Here is a 17,159-nt window from a genome sequence, read left to right as displayed (position 1 = left end):
TTATTCCTTTGGGGACAGATTTCTGCAACACTACCGATGCTCTCTCACATGTATGCAAAAAAAGTATCAATCTTTCATTCTCTTCAGAACATATTTCTCCTACGAAAAGGAGCAGGCCACGAAAAAAGGTCTGCTGTACACGAGCTAATGGCAATTGATAGATGTTCAGACAGAAGAAACGTACCAGCCTTTCAATCCAACCCCTAGAGCTCCGCTTTCGCCCACGGCTGCAAAAGCAAGTCCTGGCCTCCCATGGCGCGGCCCAAGCCCTGGCCAAGACTTTCTCCCCTTCCTTCCATGCCCAGCTGGCGACCTCCATCCCCTTGCTTGCGCTCCCGACCACCATCACCAGCATCACGTCGTCAACAGGGAGCCCCAGATTCTGGCCCTCGGCGCAACCCCTGCTTCTCACCCTTCCGCCGTCTTCAATTCAATGGCGGTGAACAGACCTCTGCTACTCCCCATGGATTCAGCGGCAAGTGAGCGGCGCGAGCAGGCACCGGCGCACGCCCACCGCAAAGCATCCTGTGGAGAAGGGAGAAGAGAAACAAGATAGCTGACAGCGACCCTCTACACTCTACTTAAGCTGGTCACTGCCTCCCTTTTTTTCAGCGGCTCACAGCCTCTTCTCTGTTCTTCTCCATATTTCGGTCAGCTCACACATTGATAGAGCTACGTTAGGGCCGGCCCGACCAGATTTTCTTATAAACGTACTGCCAGCCCAAGCTAGCTGCTCATCGCTTTCTTTCTCCAGTCCAACCGGACTGCTCTATCTCGAAAGAAATCTGGCTAGCCACCTGTTTCCACCGTTCTTAACAAAAGGCCACCTTAGAGCATATGCACCGGCGGCTCCCGATAAGCATTTTAGGGCCGGCATTAAAAATAGTCTCACACCGGCACGTCGTCGGCGTATTTTCGAGCTCAGTAGAAGTGCTGGCAATCCCATGCCGGTCTCTTCGCAAATGGCGCGAATCATGCGCCGGTGCCTCACGCAGCGAATGATTTTGGGTGTGTGAGCCGCTTGTCAGCCACACATCTCAAAATTATACATGCTTTTCCCCAAAGCCCCTTCCCAGCTGCCGCCTCATTTCTCCCGCCCGCCGCTCCATATCTCATCCGGACTCCAACGCGAAAAACCCTCGCCGTCGTCATGTTGCCGAAGAAAAAGTATTCGGTGAAGGCAGCGAAGGGAGCCAGCAACTCGCCAACCGCAGCTTAGGCGGCGATTCTCGAGCTCACCCTCGTTGCCGGGGTACTTCACGGAGGGGTCGTCGCTATCGTAGATGCATCTGTCGTAGATGGACGGCCGCGCCCGCTGCTCCCCCGAGTACGCCGACAACGACACAACCTTCGACCCCAACGCGCCGTTCTCGCCGGATTCGGCGCTGAGGGGCAGCGGCGCCTTTCGCTTTCCTGTCGACCTGAACTCGTCACCAGATCTGCACCGCCCGGGAAGCACCGCCGGTCACGTGACTGACGACACTGGCCTCCCCTGCACCCTCTTCGGCGACGAAAGCAGGAGCACCCACCGTCGACGTTCGTGCCTCCCCTAGCGCCCTAGAGCCGGTTCCCGTGATGGAGGTGCCGCCGATGCTCGCCGACGATGAGGACGTCGTCGAGGTTCAACGCCCATGATCCCGTTCATCTAATCATTTGGCCTAGAAGCCCAAGTTGTTTTTGCAAGACTGGACTATGACGGCGATTCGGTAGCCGTATGTTGGCCCAAACTTCATATTCGAAAACCTATTCGAATTTGGTGGCAGTATGTTGGCCAAAACTTCATATTCGAAAAGCTAGTCGGATTTCCATGTATGTTTTATAGGTTTTTATTCAAATGATCTATCGGGGCTGCCGGTTTGAGAAGCACCGGTGTGGGAGCAGCACCACAAATGGAGGATGTTGTGCCGGTGGCGGCAGAGGCGCCTATGGGGTGGGCGCCAGTGGAGATGCTCTTAGCTATCCGGAGGGTAATTTGGGATGTCTGTTCAAAAGATTCTAAAGAACATTTGACATAGAACTTCAGGTCACAGGGTCACCTTTTTGACATAGAACGTATGAATTTTTATTTAGTCTCTTCCCTTTTTCCGTCCACGAACGCAACATTGTAGTAAATATAATGCACCCAGTTCAATGAAGATTATGCTAGGCCCCAAACAAAACATAAAAAAAAGATAATCGTTGGCGTGCTATTACCATTGCAAACAATCCCGTGAGGTTCTCACTTACATAAAATACATGGTCTATAACCAAACAACAAGCAAACGTTTTGACAGTACTGCAGGCAAAGGATACAATTAACTTATCAAAATAAAACTTTAAATTACTAACTACTAGAACATACCCTATGCTATAGTTAATGGCAGACAACTCAAACACTAACTAATTATCAGCAGTATCGTCAAATTCACGAATGCCATCAAAGACTGCCATAGAAGGAGAATTTGCAATTTACCATTACAATTAAATGTCACCATCCATGTAATCGCTTTCTGTTAATACATTTTCCCCACGAAGCTGCAATAACTATTTCTTCAGTTATTTCCCTTCTACATTTATCAAACATGCCACATACCAAAGAAAGATAATTCTTCTTCAAACCTCTCTTGGCGAGTTGGTACTTGAAAGAAAAGATAAACGTAGCGCTTTTCTTGGTCTGATTTACAACTCGTGTGGTCTAGCCCACGCCACCAGAGGCCGCAGACAACCGCATGCAAACAACGACAAAGAGTTCCACTGCTACATTGACCAACCAAAGCTGCTCTGCGCAAATGTTAGCCACGCACCGCACTACGCCTCGTCACACTTCCTAGTCTATCTACAGCTCTGCTGCATACATGAGCCTGATACTACGAGCAGTTACCATGCCGAAGCCATCTCTGCCCCAAGCTGGTCCATACCAGTTTTGGAAAACGTAGTATGGGAAACCTGCAAGGGTCACCCCATAGCCAACTATGACAACAGCATGCGTTGGGATTTTTCCACTTGGGCCTATCTCAAACTCAGAATCTTCTGGAGCATCGTACACATCATCAGGCCCCAAGCTGAAATACCCTTTGGTAATCCCAAAAGTTCCGATTAAAACTGTCCCATCCTCCAACTTATCAATAGATTCATTTATATAAGGAGGCTCCAATTTTTCAAATTCAGATATGCGGTATCTATCAAAGCCCTGTAAAAATAAATGAAACAATAGAACAATAAGTCATTACAGGTTCCATCATATGCTTCCATATGCACATCATTTAACAGCTCAACAAGTCGGAACAGAAAATTAAAGATTAAATCCAGGTTTTGCAGCTAAAGATCTGAAGCAGAAATCTCACCATTGTGTCGAAGTCAGCTCCGTTGTACGTACTTTCACTAACAACGCCCGTCTCTACCATTTTTCCAAGACAAACATCAAGTGTGTCCTTGCCTTTCATTTTATTTTTGGCACAAAAGGCCCTCACGATATCTTGGAGGTGATATTCAGAGAGTTTAATGACAAACTCAGAGGGCCAGGGCCAAGCTCTTTTGAAGAGTGACTCTGTCATCACCACGGTCGACACATAACCGCACATGTCTGAAAATATTCTCATGGTTCAGCTCTGCAAGTGTTAAAAACCCTAAATGAAATGTCAATATACACATACCTAGTCCCTGCTCTCTCATAGTTCCCAGTATATTCTTTCCACGGAACAGCCTAGTCCTCCAGGAAATGGCGTTGTCAATAATTAATTTTTCATACTTCATGGGTCGAGTTTCTCGCTGATAAAAAAGTATCAAATAAAAATACATGCTCAGTTTCTAGCTGATCCAGATCAAAAGAACTATAGCTACAATTTCAAGAATACAAATAAGAGAAGATGGGGAGCATAAGTCAACCTAATATTGAGCAATGTACCTTATACTGCTATAGACCAGAAAATAATAGGTTGAGTTATAGAAAACAGACTAGGGTATACAGAACATCTGCGAAAAGTTGCAGAGATCACTTAGTAAACTGCTAGTTGTAACGATTGACAAAAACCACATACAGAAACATTGTTTTTGTTTTTAAGTGTCTACAGTTTTGCATACACGCAAATCTATGCATACTTACATCTGCTTTCAGCAGATGCATATCCTAGCAAGCAAGCCCATTCTTTTCTTAAAAGAGTATTATGATTTATCTGAGCATACTACTTGATGAAACATACATACCTCAGACAGTCCAGCCATCTTCTCCACATAAGATGCCTCTGCCTGCTCCACCTTGAGCTGAAGATCAAGTAGTGCTCCGTGCAGCTGAAAGGCAAACTTTAATTATTAGGGGAATTTACATCTAATATATATTTTACTGAATATCGTCTAAAAAATAATGTTGCACAACAAACACGTACTTGGTGACTTTCTCTCTTTATGTGTTGCTCAGTAATGTGGAACCTGTGAGCATACATATTTTTCTCACTCAGGAGGCTTCTGAGGTTCTTCGAGATAAGACACAGATCTTCAGCTGCTTGTCTAAACATTACTAGTTCCTTCATCAGCAGGTCAACGTCTTCCCAAAGTTTGGCCACGGTATCCAAAGCCTGACACCGCGAGTACAAACTTTCGGGGCATTCTTTTGAAAGAACGGTTACTCTTCTCTTCAGCTCATAAATGCGACTTTCCAATTCTGCCAAAACTGGCTGGCGACCCGAGAGAAGACCGTAAACATGTTCAGCTTTTTTCGCAGCCCTATTAAGCCATGAGATCTCTGTATTTACTCTGTCAATGAAATCATGATACTGGGAAATAACTGGAGCAGCCTTCTTAAAAATTGCCGTGTTTTCCATAATAATGGCCTTCACTTCAGATAATAGAGGATCGCTATTAAAACATGCAAGTAGTCCTTCCTTCATACATTTTAAACTTTCATGATTTGATTTAGATAAAGTCTTCAATTTACGTACAATAGGACCTGCAGTATATAAAATATTGATTATGCTTGCTAATCTCCAATTTAACTGAGCATGAAATATTCTTTTTGAAGTATTACCAAATTTTTCTTCCGAAAGGTCAGGTTTGCCATGAGGATATTCATATCTCTGACCTTTCAGCTCAAAAAGCTTCCGTTCTTCTGCATATGTACAAATATTTAAACATGAGACCATGAGAGTATATTCACATTTTTGTAGCTCACAGAACCGCTACTATACCTTTGAAAATGAGACCCTTACAGAACCGTTGGTCTCTTACTAGCCTGCCAATGTGATATTCAATAATGCCAAGGAGATATTTCAAAGTCATGTCTCTGATTTGTTCCTCCTGAAGTTTATAGCATCAAAATCAATAACATAAAAAAATAATGACATCAATCCTTTATAATTCAACTAAAACAGTATTTCAATACTAACTGAAATAGCACAAGAAACATGCATAATACAATCTTACATTGACCTTAGAGTGTTTATCCAGTAGCTGGGTGGAAACTTGCTTTCCTGAGTGAGACCGGCAAACCTGCAAAAGTGGATCTTGTGCATCCATTAAACTAGAAGAACGAGCCAATAATAACTGAAGAAAATTTGATGAAACAAGAACTAATTTCAACCTCTAAAAAAAGAGGAGAAGACCGCCAATACATATTCATATCTTCGGCTTGAGGTTCTTTCATGGGGGAGCTGCTCAAAATTTCTTCCAGGATATTAACACATTCCTGTAGGTAAAAGGGTAAAACGGAAGCTAAAACTCAGAAATGAAATTGCTAGAGGTACTAGATTAAAATGTTAAGAGACCCAAACATGCCATGCATAGTAAAGACATGGTAATTTACTATTATACTCATGTATATACCTCAAGAAAAAGGCTCTTGTATACTTCTGACTTTTCACTCAGCCACTTCCCAACAAGGTCCTGATCTTTCCTAGAAGCAGCAGCAGCCAGTTTAATGTTGAATGGGAACGGAGCAGAATCAAGGACAGCAGAAAGGATCTGTTACAAGTTAAGATAAAATTAGTATAAAAAATATCCTGGGGATGTTCGATAAAACAAACAGTGGGGATTTTTTTTCACGACTGACAGAATTCTTTTACTGTACAAACCTGCAACTGTTGACATAGATCAGCAATTCTAAGAAGACATTTTCGATCAGAATGAGCTTCGACAAATCCTCCAAGCGTAAGGCAGGGGTTAACTCTCCAGAGATACTTAACCACATTGCTTTTTGCAGTGTCCTTCAGTACAGTAGAGAATACACTTGATAGAACTTCTTTTTGAAGGAGATTATGCTCAGTCTGCATAGCAGGGTGGGTTTCAATAAATTACAATTATTAATATAGCTTGTTCAGTGTGAGTGGAAAGTCCTACCTTGACATGTCCAAGACCAAGGAGTAATAGTTCAGGGCAATGTCCCAGTGGATCCTCAATCATCAACCGCACCGACACAATGTGTCCAGCATCAGCAAGTCGACATAACACCTCCAAAAGGTCAAGGCAGTACCAAGCCTGATTGCCTCGACTAAGACTACCCAAATCCAGATATTCCTATAGAATTTTTTTCAAAAAAAGATGTCAGAATTGCGCATTTTGTCAGAGTTAAAGTCACATGTTGTCAAAAGAATTACCAGCTGCCTTGAGCAGTGTGAAAATGAAAACTTATCAGGAGGAGCCATAACAGCATGCTTTAAAAATGATATTTGGGCATCGGTATTTTTCCACAGTGACCCACAAACAGCATGCAGTGGAAACGGCTCCTGTACAATCGAACAATTCTGTCAACCAAGCCATTGAGTCCGTTGAAACACCTGAAAAGTAAAACCTGTATATATACCTTAGAAGCTCTGGCATATACCGCCATCAGTAAATTAAAGCCTGATTCATCCGGAATATTGAGATCCTCATGATCAAGATTTTCCATTACATGCAGCCAGTTTGTACTGGGGGCCTACAAGGGAAGGAACAGCCCGGTTAGAATGTGAAAGATCAAGGCAAGGAAGAAATTGCAACAAAAAGCAACAAGTGTCAAGAGCTCACAAGTTCATGAACTGTATCCACAATAACATCAATGTTATGGGCACTGTGAGTGCCAATAATTGACAGGAGCCATTTAGATATCGCAGCATCATCAAGAGGTTCATATTTCGACAGTTTTTCCTTGCAGTGTATGTTGTCAGCAGAGTCGGATAACTGAAAAAGTGCCAAGAGAAACATATGAGGAAACTTATAAATTCAGAAGTTTGTAATCTGGGGCGCAGTACTTGAGGCAACCAACAGTTCTTAGAATTACATCAATAATTTCCATTACACTCTCTGTGAGGTTCTTAAATCCACAAAATATGATAAGAGCCTGTAAACATACGACGGGTAGGTGGTGAAGAAACAGGACCAATCGGCTTAGTGCTCGCGTGTATAGTAGCCAAGTCTAAGCCCCAACATTAGCAAGCACGGTGGTGAACAACTCCCCTCCTATCGACGGTCGTTAGGAGGCACACGCTAGCTAGGGTTTGGTTCGTACCTCACAGATCTCGGTCAGAACAGTGTCGGAGGAGTGGAAGGCGTCGCTGACGACCTGGGGTAGCTGCGCCGCCGCGAAGGCGGCGCCGATGGCCGTGCCCAGCAGGGACATCTCACCGGCGGCGACCGGCGGGATATCCGGTGGCGGTGGTGCGGGCATATCAGAGTCGTGGGGTTTGTTGTGCTTGTTGTGCAGGGTATGGGGCAGGGGAGGAGGGAAAGCTCTCGGGACAAAATAATTTTTTTTAAGTCGTTCACCACCCAGGAATGGAACACTTCCTGAGAACAAAACACACACGGTAGATTAGCGGGTGGTCGATCGATTACAAGGACAGATGAACAACATAATTGAACTGCAGTCTGTGATGTGTCTGTCTAACAGAGATCGATCGGCATCATCTGTTATTTGTGCGCACACACACCTACGACCATCTCGCGCACTATTTCATTTTATTTGCAACGGTGCATCATATTATATTGTAAATTCATAATTCCATTAAAAAAGACTTTGATGGCATGGGAAATATATATATATATATATATATATATATTGCATCACATTGTCATTTTTTACATCACCAAAACGATGCTAATTTTGACAAATGATGCAAAATAGGGCACATGTGACACACTAGATGATGCAAAAGAGGGCGATATGCGCCATATCCTTCTCCTTTGATAGTTCAAACTTCAAATTAAACAACTTAGGCTTAAATTCAAACACTTGTAATTTATTTCGAACACTTCTAGTTTATTAGATAGATTTGATACATCTAAATTTGACTTCGACATGATAAAAACCTAAACTTCGACAAAAACATCAACCCTAATCATCGAAATTCGACTTGACACTTACCCTATACTTCGATAGTTCAACCCTAAACTTTGACACTATGATAGATATAACTAAACATGGGCGCTGGAGGCGGGGTTCACTCCCATTCGTCTTCATCGAAGCTCTTGATGCTCTTAAAGAAGTCCGAGTCACGATGGTGGACTGACCAGCATTGGACGCCACAGGCTGCCTCCTTCTCGTGTGCAATAATATGCACGAAAGCGCAAAGATTCTCCTTCTCATGTTGGTAGGTGAGCATACGCACCGGCTGCGAGAGGAACCCGGTCTCCTTGAGGCTCCACATTTCAGAGAAATTCATCTCCTAATGCGGGCGGCTGAACGTCCATGCACCGAAGGCGTAGGCGCGCCCGGCGAGCTACGAAACACAAACGTGCCGAGCCACCACCGCACGATGTCAACGGTAATCTCCGCGGCGTAGTCGCCGGACTGCCGCAGCTGCATGCCAAGGAAGCCGGTCAACGATTTGGGGCAAGCGGTGTGGCGGCATCATGATGCGATGCGGTGCAGCGCGATTCGGCGGGAGAGGGGGGGCAATGGTGCAGGCCTCAGCGGAGGCGGATCTGTGGTATTGGGTGGGCAGGTGGCGGGAACGGCATGAATCGACGGCGGCACGTCAGGACGGCTGCGGAGGAAGATGACGTGCAGATCTTTCAGCGTGGCGGTTGGCCTAAGCGTGGCGATGTAAAATAGGATGCATCACCACCCCATGCGATGTACACTTGGATCACTTGGCCCAAAATTTACATCACTACCTTTTTTTTCCATCACCATCATCAGTTGGAGCAGCATTTTCGGGCAAATGCGATGTAAAAAAAACAGTTTTTACATGGCCTAGTCCTCTTTAGGTCATCTATTAGAGATGCTCTAAGTTCTTCTTGAAACACGTTAATGGGCTTTAGTTTTTCTAGTATATGAAAGAACTTAAAGAAGATTTTGGAATATCCAACGGGGCCTTGGGAAGCCCCGGTTAGTTTGTGGTATTCTTAAAGATAGGCAAAATATTAGGAGAGACGCCCCCCCCGAAGTTGACGTGGGAGGAAACTGTAAAGATGTTTGAATGTACCTAGAGAGTTGGCTATTGCTAGGACCACATGAAAATGATGATTAGTTTACTTTTTTCTTTCTCTCTCTCTCTCTCTCTCTCTCCCCCTCTCATTCTTTTGAAATTTGGTTTATGTTTCTGTTTGGTTTTATATCTACTTATCTAGTCTAACTTAGATTGCTTACCACAAAAGACTTGTTGTTGTTGTTACGGGAGAACTTATCATGGTGGAAACAACATAAGTTGGTGGCGAGATTATTGCTTGGCTTCAGTGGCCCACTTTGAAACATAAAACGTATCTATCACAAAACATTGAAATTTAAGGCTAGAATAGAAGGCTGTGCCTATTAGAATCACTGAACTAGCATACTGTGCATATAATTTTTGTAAGCATACTTTTCAGTGCTATATTATAAACAATGCGGGGAAAAGAAATCATACCTAGTAGCAAAGCTTCCACACGTTATAGCCCGAGGCAATCTTTCCTTTGTTTTTGTTACACTGTATCTTCTTTGTGAAGAGGCTGATTGAAATTTAGGACCCAGGAGATACCGTGCCAGCCGCCAGGCCCATCCTTTAATAACAAAAAGTGTGATACTGCAACATGACGCAAATAGGGGTGCAATGTGTCAGAACCGTAGAGACATCTGGTGCAGAGTTAGAAACTTAGAATTTACGTACTCTAAACAATTACATAGAATAATTGGAAAGAACATACTGCTGGCATGTCGATGCACATAACATGTCTGATTGGATCATGCACCCGTAGACACCTGAAGCATGCATGACTTGCACTGTGCTCTGCATCACGAACCGTGGCCTATGCATCTGTTCATGGGGGTTGTTGATTGGTTGATGGGATCGATTTACCAAACCAATATATTAGCAGGTCAACAAATGTTCGGCTCGAATTTCTTTTGGCAACTTCTGCCATCGCCAAATTATTGGCGTGCTAATATGTTGGATTGATAAGTTGGGGCAACAGATCAATCAGGTCTGCAGTATGTTGACGAGAGATGGATCGGCAACTGTAAGAATCTGCAACGAAAAATCAGCATATCAGCGAGAGATCGACAGAGCTAGATGAAAATCCAAGATCTTACGACTCACATGTGTACAAACCGTGCAGATCGAATCTCCGCCTTCTCATGCCATACTGCCATCGACCATGAGGCTCGATCCAGATTGCTACTTGGGGGCGTGTGTGCATATCATCGCCGGAGGGCGGTGGACGTAACCTGCCGGCGATCAGCATGCGGCGGTGTCAGGGTGCCAAATTGCTAGGGTTTCGATGGGAGCGATCCGAAGACGGGGGCGTGGAACCGAAGACCGAGAACCTGGCTCGGCTCGTTTTTACCTGAGGGCCCACGTAATGTCTACAAGTCTTGCTATACCTACGACAAATTTCGTCCGAAATTCATACGATCCTACGTGGATGCGTTGTTTCTCACGCGAGGCTGGGGCAAACGCGAATTTGGGTTTTTAGGCTGGGTCGAGACTTGGATAATATGGGATAAGACCATCTCTCTTCTTACGTTAGGTCTCATCTCTATCTCTATCTCTACTACTTATAAAGGCACGAAGTGCCGTAGGAAAATTGAATCCATACCGTCCATCCGTCTATATCATACGGTCTAAAATCGTTTGTTCTCCCCTCCCTTAATTTTGCCCACAACAAAACAGTCCCGCTGATTACTCCTACAAGTCCACACGCCAACTCCTTGTTTAGATCCGAAAATTACGATAGAAACCGGCAAACCGCCCCCTGCATGCACGACTCTTCCGACTTCAAGGTTGGACGCCGCCCTTCTCGCTCTAGCCGCCGCAGATCGAGTCCCCTCCGACATGGACGCCGCCGCCTCCCGCTCCTCGCTCTGCTTTCTACGTCCAACACAGTCGGAGGGATACTAACTATACGTGGAGCCCTTTCGCCTCACGCCGTCGCCACTCGCTGATGCATGCCACCACCAAGGACGATCGTCTTACCCGCGTCCGGAGCTAGAGTCCGGCGTCATTGCCTCCCTGGAACCGACACCATCGTTGAGGATGGAACCGGAACCGACGCAACCCACCTGACGTGCTCTCTGTCCTATCATCATGTCGCAGTGCAGGCCATCTTCACCCATCAACTGTGCTTCAGCCGGCGGCCACTGCAGGCCGCTTAACTGCAATCCTACAAGATGATTGACAACGCCATGAACACATTGATTAGAGTCCGTTCCAGCCGTAAGAAAATAGTCTATAATTGTGGTGCACCATATCTTACCTACAGGATCGTTGTTGTTAATTACTGGTTCAAAGATCCCATGTCCAGATTAGAGCCCGTTCCAGCCGTAAGGAAATAGTCTATAACTGTGGTGCACCATATCTTACCTACAGGATCGTTGTTGTTAATTACTGGTTCAAAGATCCCACAGGTTCGTGCATCTATTCTCCTAGCCTGGGCATAGATTAAATTGTTTATACATGTTGACTGCTTGAGAAAATCACAAGGTGGTTTAATTGTTGATTTCCTACTAGGAATTACCCAGCTGAAAGACGAGAGTGATTTTCTTTGGTATGCCTGAGCACCTCCTCTTCTCAATCATATTTGTCAGATCTTGGCGTGCTCTATGCAGCAGGTATTAGCGATCCATCTCTCACCATGTGTATTTCAGTTGTGCTAATTTGGATTGTGCAACTCCTATTTTTTTCTGGCCGTGATTCATTAGTCCTTACTCCGGGTTCACAAGATATTCATGTTTACTTATAATGATTAGAAGGAAAGTTGGGTTAATGCTCCAGTTAGATACATATTATGCTAATTCAGTTTACGTTATTGTCTACTAACTTGAAGAGGTTCAATTGGATGCCCATGTGGTTTCCAAGTTTAGTAGTTGTTCGTGTCTACAGGTAGATCATGATTTATGCAATTTTCACTCTTAGCTTTTGCTTCACCATTCCAATTGTTAAAATCATGTCAGAGAAGTGTTGTTTTGTTGTGTGTTAGGCTAAATAATATTTATCATTCATATGCTCATTTTTCTGCAGCTAGCTATATTTATTAAGAATTTACGCTATCCTTGTAAGTACATCATATTTTATGGGCAATCAGTTTGGATAGTGTGAATATTATGCGGATATACTTTATTTCTACTCAGCTCTTCTCACAAGAACTACTTTTATTTTGCTTGTTGAGGTGATATCACATAACATGTTTTCTCGGCACACATTGCCCATAACATATATACTACCTCCATCCAAAAATAAGTGTCTTAACTTTGTCTACATAGGGATGTATCTAAACACATCTTACTTGTAAATACATATAAAAAGTCGAGACACTTATTTTTGGATGGAGGGAGTATGAAGCAGATTTACATACATCTAGCCATATTGTTAACAGATCCTTATTCTTCCTGATTTGTTTGTCAGCATTATAATTGTCCTACATAAAAGTTGTCTATGGATAGTCTGATTTTAATCTATTGATCATGACCTGTTATTTCACATTCAATATTGGCTAAAAGCTCTAGATGTTGTTCGGCGGCATTACATGTTCGCTAAAGGAAGTGAACATTGGCTAGAAGATATCAGGGTAATATTGAGGAAGAACTGTAGGAGCTCCACATTTCCTATTTACCATGATGTCAGACATTTTGATAGTCTCCACAAGATTATGGTTTAGAACAATTAAAGTAATATACTCTATTAATACGTGCTTATAAATCAGCAAATTGGCATGAAATACATAAATGGCTTTTCATCGATTTTTGTCTAATATATTTGATTGCAGGTTTGCCGAAATTTCAGTTTGTAAAACATGTGATCAAATCTATGCTAATACTACTGATCAAATTTATGCTATCCTTCTCCTGATAGATGAATGCGATTTTTTACTTACATTGAGGATGCGGGTACTTGCTTCTTCTCAAGGCCCCGCATTGAGCCGAATACCCTGCTACTACGGTCATGTTCATGATAGAGCAAGGAGGAGCATAAAGAAGAAACTCACAATGGTGCTAGAATGATCGTCGGAAATTTTGAAACATTTTTAGCTAAATGTTAAAAAGATTGATGTCTGATCTCTTAATCAGCGGCATTGTTGTAGCAGTGTATAGGGAAATATCACAAGTACTTAGTCTAATGTTAGCTTTCCTAGAAATAGACATGAGGATGTTATTTTTATAGTGAGTTTATAGTGTGTGCATTCAATGTGCTCGGAGCTAACAGTAGAAACAAACTTGGAGCAATTTTTGATGGAGTGAAATTAGCAGCAAATAGTTTGGAAGTACGTGATATGTGCAGTTATCTAGCATTTCTTATATGACATAATTGTGTATTTAGACTTTAGAGTTAATTAAGGATATATAGTTAGTGACTATAATGTTTTTTTTTGGTACTAAAAAAGATCTATGATTAGCCGTTAGAAATTTACCATTTCTAATTTGTGTATGGCTAAATTCATATATCGAGACGTGCATTGCACGTGCAAGCTTACTAGTCTATCAAATAATCCTTTTTTCACTTGGCTTTAGGACATCTCTAGCGGCCCGACCTATCGGGTCCTGGCGTGTTCGATTTGGTCCGCGCGGATGAGTGGATAGGCCGTGCACGCTTCAACAGGGCGACGCAAACAAATTAATTCGTTTGCCCCGACGTATCCGTTCACTAAATTTGGGAAACCGATGCGTCAGCGCATACAACGAGCGTGTCCTCCTGTGTCCGGCCGCGTGCATCTTGGGCCCGCATGAAAGCGATCTGACGGTCTTCTACCTCTGGTGTGGTTGAGGCCGGCCGCGCTCAAGCGCGCGTCAGGGCAGGTCGGTCGCGCTCAAGCGAGCAGGCGGCTTCAGGTGAGCGTCATCGGGATGCGACGACTAAGGCCAGCGGTGGTGTGCGCGGCTCTGGTTCTGCGCGGAGATGCCCCTACCTTCTTGAAGGTGCCGCCTTTGGAGGCCACAACTTGTGGTGTGGTAGGTTTGCGTCAACTAGGCATGGTTGCCTTGCGGCTGAATATGGTGGGCGCCGAGGCAGTGGCTCCGGACGGTAGCGAGTGTGGCCGTGGTCTAGCAAGGGCAAGGGTGGCGTGCTTGTGCTACATGGGTAGCGAGTCCGTCGGCTAGGTCGGTGCGATCGGATGGCCGGTATGGCTCTCACGTTGGGGCGGTGGCCCCGCATCTTTTGGCACGTCGTTCATTGCCTACGGATGGTCGTCTAGTTTAGCCTAGGCTCCGAGGCGTCTAGTCCGTGCGGCGTTACAGCTCGTGACCGAGCATGGGAAGCCGGAGTGGCAGCTCCGAGCACGGATGTGTTTGTTTTGTGCAATGGTGGCTAGCGACAACACGCTTATGAGAATTGAGCTCGCGACTGTGGCGAGGGGGCACAGTGACTTTGCTCATCGGTGGCGTAAATCAGAGTGCGCTCGCGATGTTCTGGCTCGACATGAAATTTAGAGATGGAGCTCGATGCAAGCTCTAACGGCTGCACTCATGAAGAGTAGGCGTAAAAGAGTATGGAGGAAAGAGGTGGAGTTGGACAGATTTTGATGGTTCAGCAGTATTGCGGGTTTGGGTTTGGGCTGGATTAGCATGGGTGGGACCGTGGGAGGAGTAATTAGCACGGCCACGACGTGGAGAAGTTATCGTACAAGGATCAGACGTAGATTGTCGTGTGTGAAGCACTTTTGGAGGGGAAACTGTGACGGACTCTTTGGGTATAATTACTGTACATGTGTATAGTACATACGTAGAACAAGATTTGTACAACTCCATCATGCTATATATATGGTACACTGAGTATATACTGGAAAAAAAAGTATACAACTCTTTTACGGTCTACATACTCCATGTACAAAGAAAAGGAGGCCCGTGTTTCTAACTGGTATAATTGGACCATTGCCATGCATGTCTTTCTCTCCCTCTTTTTTCTGCATCGGTGTATAAGTTTTGCCCAGCGTGTTGTGCTTCCAAGACCTCGTGGTGTACAGCGGCCTGGGTGTTCGTGGCACATTGTTTTGCCAGAGTAGGCTTTTGTTCATTTAGTTTTTTTCTTCAGCGGTTTTTATTCTTCTATCAATGAAAATGAAAATCAACAGCTCTCCTTTTGAGCTTCAGAAGAAGAAAGGAAAAGGTTGAAACTAAGAGTGATGAGTTGCTATGCAAATCCCTTCTTAGTTCATTTAGTTTTTTTTCCTCTAGCCTAGGGCTGGTCGATCTTCTCTTGTGCACACCATATTTCTCCTTCTATCAATGAAAATGAAAATCAACAGCTCTCGTTGAGCTTCAGAAGAAGGAAAAAAAGTAGCAACTAGCAGGTGTGATGAGAGACTAAGAGGTGCGACTAAAGCTTGTTTTGTCCAGAAAAAGGTTGAAACTAAGAGTGATGAGTTGCTATGCAAGATAGAGTTGAACTCGCTTACACATTGACGATGCTGAACTGTTAGGTAAAAACAGTAAGCACGAATCCTCCCGATCGATTAATAGTGCTTTTAGACGCCATGGAAATAAATAAATCCCCAGTGATGGAGTTCAAGTCAACCGCGCGCATGATACTACTCTGTCCGAGTTCCCTTCTCTCTGTATTTCCCTCCCTGGAGCGGGGTCAGCTCAATTCGTCGAGGATGAGCTATGTCTAGCTCCTTGCACAGAGATGCATGAACGCCTCTCCCGCTCGATCCAGGAAACAAGTGGTCTGCTCTATCGGCCGGTACGCGTCCATATCCATCAGCCAGTCCTCAGTCTACAGAGCAGATCGAGCTTAATTAGTTCTACCAGTCGAACGAGTCAGTCCCAGGGTTCTCGAGCTCCAGCGTCCGCCGGAGATACCATTAATTCTGGCTCTGGGTCGATGCTCGCGAGATCTGGGCGCACCTCGGTCGATCTACAGGCACGGATCGATGGAGCCATGGGACTGGTCCGCGCGCGCGCTCGGGAGCTAGCCAGCAAGAAATGAAAGAGAAGCAAAAGCATACGTACCCAGTCGCCGGCCGGCCGAACGCCGGCACCCCGGGACCGGCCGAGGAGCGGCGTGCATGCCACGGGGCATGCAGGCAGGCGCGCGCCGTAGCTGAGCTGAGTATGGCTGGGGCAGTGACAAGACAACCATGCGCGCGCTGGCCTGTCCCGCCGGCTCTTCCCCCATGGCCGGTGCCCGGTTGTCGCCTCGACGCGAATTGGATGGAGAGGTCAGAGGAAGAAGAAGAGGGGGGCTGGGTGGAGACCGGAGAGTAGGCTGGCTACCTACCGGTTGGTGCCGTTCATTTCTCTGCCCCAGGCGAGAAATGGGTAAATTTCCGCTGGATTAGGGCATGGATTGACTGGTTGGATGGGCGTGCGCGCGTCACTCTTTCCGGGCTCGACGTGACAGTTTGTTCAGAGTTTGTGCGTCGGAGATGAAATGGAGCTGCAGCTTTCTTTCTCGGGAATGAGATGAGAGCATCTTTTTTCGGATTGGAGCAAAAGCATCCTCTGCCCGTTCCAATTTTCCTTTGTTTCTCTATCATAATACTCAAAAGTAAGGCGTGCATGGCCAGGACTCCACTGAATGCTAGAGTGACAACCTAGCTAGCCACCGAAGAATAGGTACGGGAAGGGGTTCCTCGATTGTGCAGTATGGAGATAAAACATGCTTCCTCTAGACAAATGTATAATTGCTGAATCTCTTTTAATTAGTACAATGGCGGACGGGGTCAACGTGCAATGTCATTGGTCATAGCCGGCGAAGCTTGTTTTGGACCAAAACTAAGAATGCGTACAACACACATGTTTAGGGCGTTGAGTAATGTGGATTGAACCATAGTACTCCCTTCAATCAATTTTAATTGATTCA

General features: G+C 45.0%; 1 protein-coding gene across 4 annotated transcripts; it reads right to left on the bottom strand.

Moving 5' to 3' along the window:
- Window positions 1-2,431: 2,431 nt before the first annotated feature.
- On the bottom strand, window positions 2,432-16,351 carry LOC124675577. 4 transcript variants are annotated; one of them, XM_047211655.1, is made up of 19 exons: window positions 16,307-16,351; window positions 10,461-10,588; window positions 10,069-10,388; window positions 9,792-9,947; window positions 6,973-7,125; window positions 6,770-6,883; window positions 6,564-6,692; window positions 6,307-6,483; window positions 6,042-6,233; window positions 5,794-5,931; window positions 5,552-5,656; window positions 5,395-5,460; window positions 5,160-5,268; window positions 5,000-5,080; window positions 4,362-4,921; window positions 4,183-4,266; window positions 3,633-3,747; window positions 3,324-3,562; window positions 2,432-3,169 (listed from the first exon to the last, which is right to left on the bottom strand). In XM_047211655.1, exons 6-19 carry the CDS (start codon window positions 6,854-6,856, stop codon window positions 2,816-2,818), a joined length of 2,436 nt encoding a protein of 811 aa, XP_047067611.1. In that variant the 5' UTR covers window positions 6,857-6,883; window positions 6,973-7,125; window positions 9,792-9,947; window positions 10,069-10,388; window positions 10,461-10,588; window positions 16,307-16,351; the 3' UTR covers window positions 2,432-2,815. The 4 variants fall into 4 exon arrangements, with proteins under 4 accessions (XP_047067611.1, XP_047067612.1, XP_047067610.1 ...); XM_047211656.1 differs by lacking the exon at window positions 16,307-16,351 and adding an exon at window positions 11,337-11,398; XM_047211654.1 differs by lacking the exon at window positions 16,307-16,351 and having other exon boundaries at window positions 10,461-11,007.
- Between the last annotated feature and the right edge of the window lie 808 nt (window positions 16,352-17,159).

The sequence above is a fragment of the Lolium rigidum genome, chromosome 7 (genome assembly GCF_022539505.1).
Source record: "Lolium rigidum isolate FL_2022 chromosome 7, APGP_CSIRO_Lrig_0.1, whole genome shotgun sequence".
Lineage (NCBI taxonomy): Eukaryota > Viridiplantae > Streptophyta > Magnoliopsida > Poales > Poaceae > Lolium > Lolium rigidum.
Note: the sequence above shows the minus strand (reverse complement) of the source record. Positions and strands in the feature narration are given on the sequence as shown.

Coding starts and splice junctions, on each gene's coding strand:
- LOC124675577 (XM_047211655.1), bottom strand. CDS start 6,856: ATGGAAAATCTTGATCATGAGGATCTCAATATTCCGGATGAATCAGGC. Junction 5,932..6,041: donor ATCTATGTCAACAGTTGCAG/GTTTGTACAGTA, acceptor AACTTGTAACAG/ATCCTTTCTGCTGTCCTTGA. Junction 4,922..4,999: donor CCTTTCGGAAGAAAAATTTG/GTAATACTTCAA, acceptor TATATACTGCAG/GTCCTATTGTACGTAAATTG.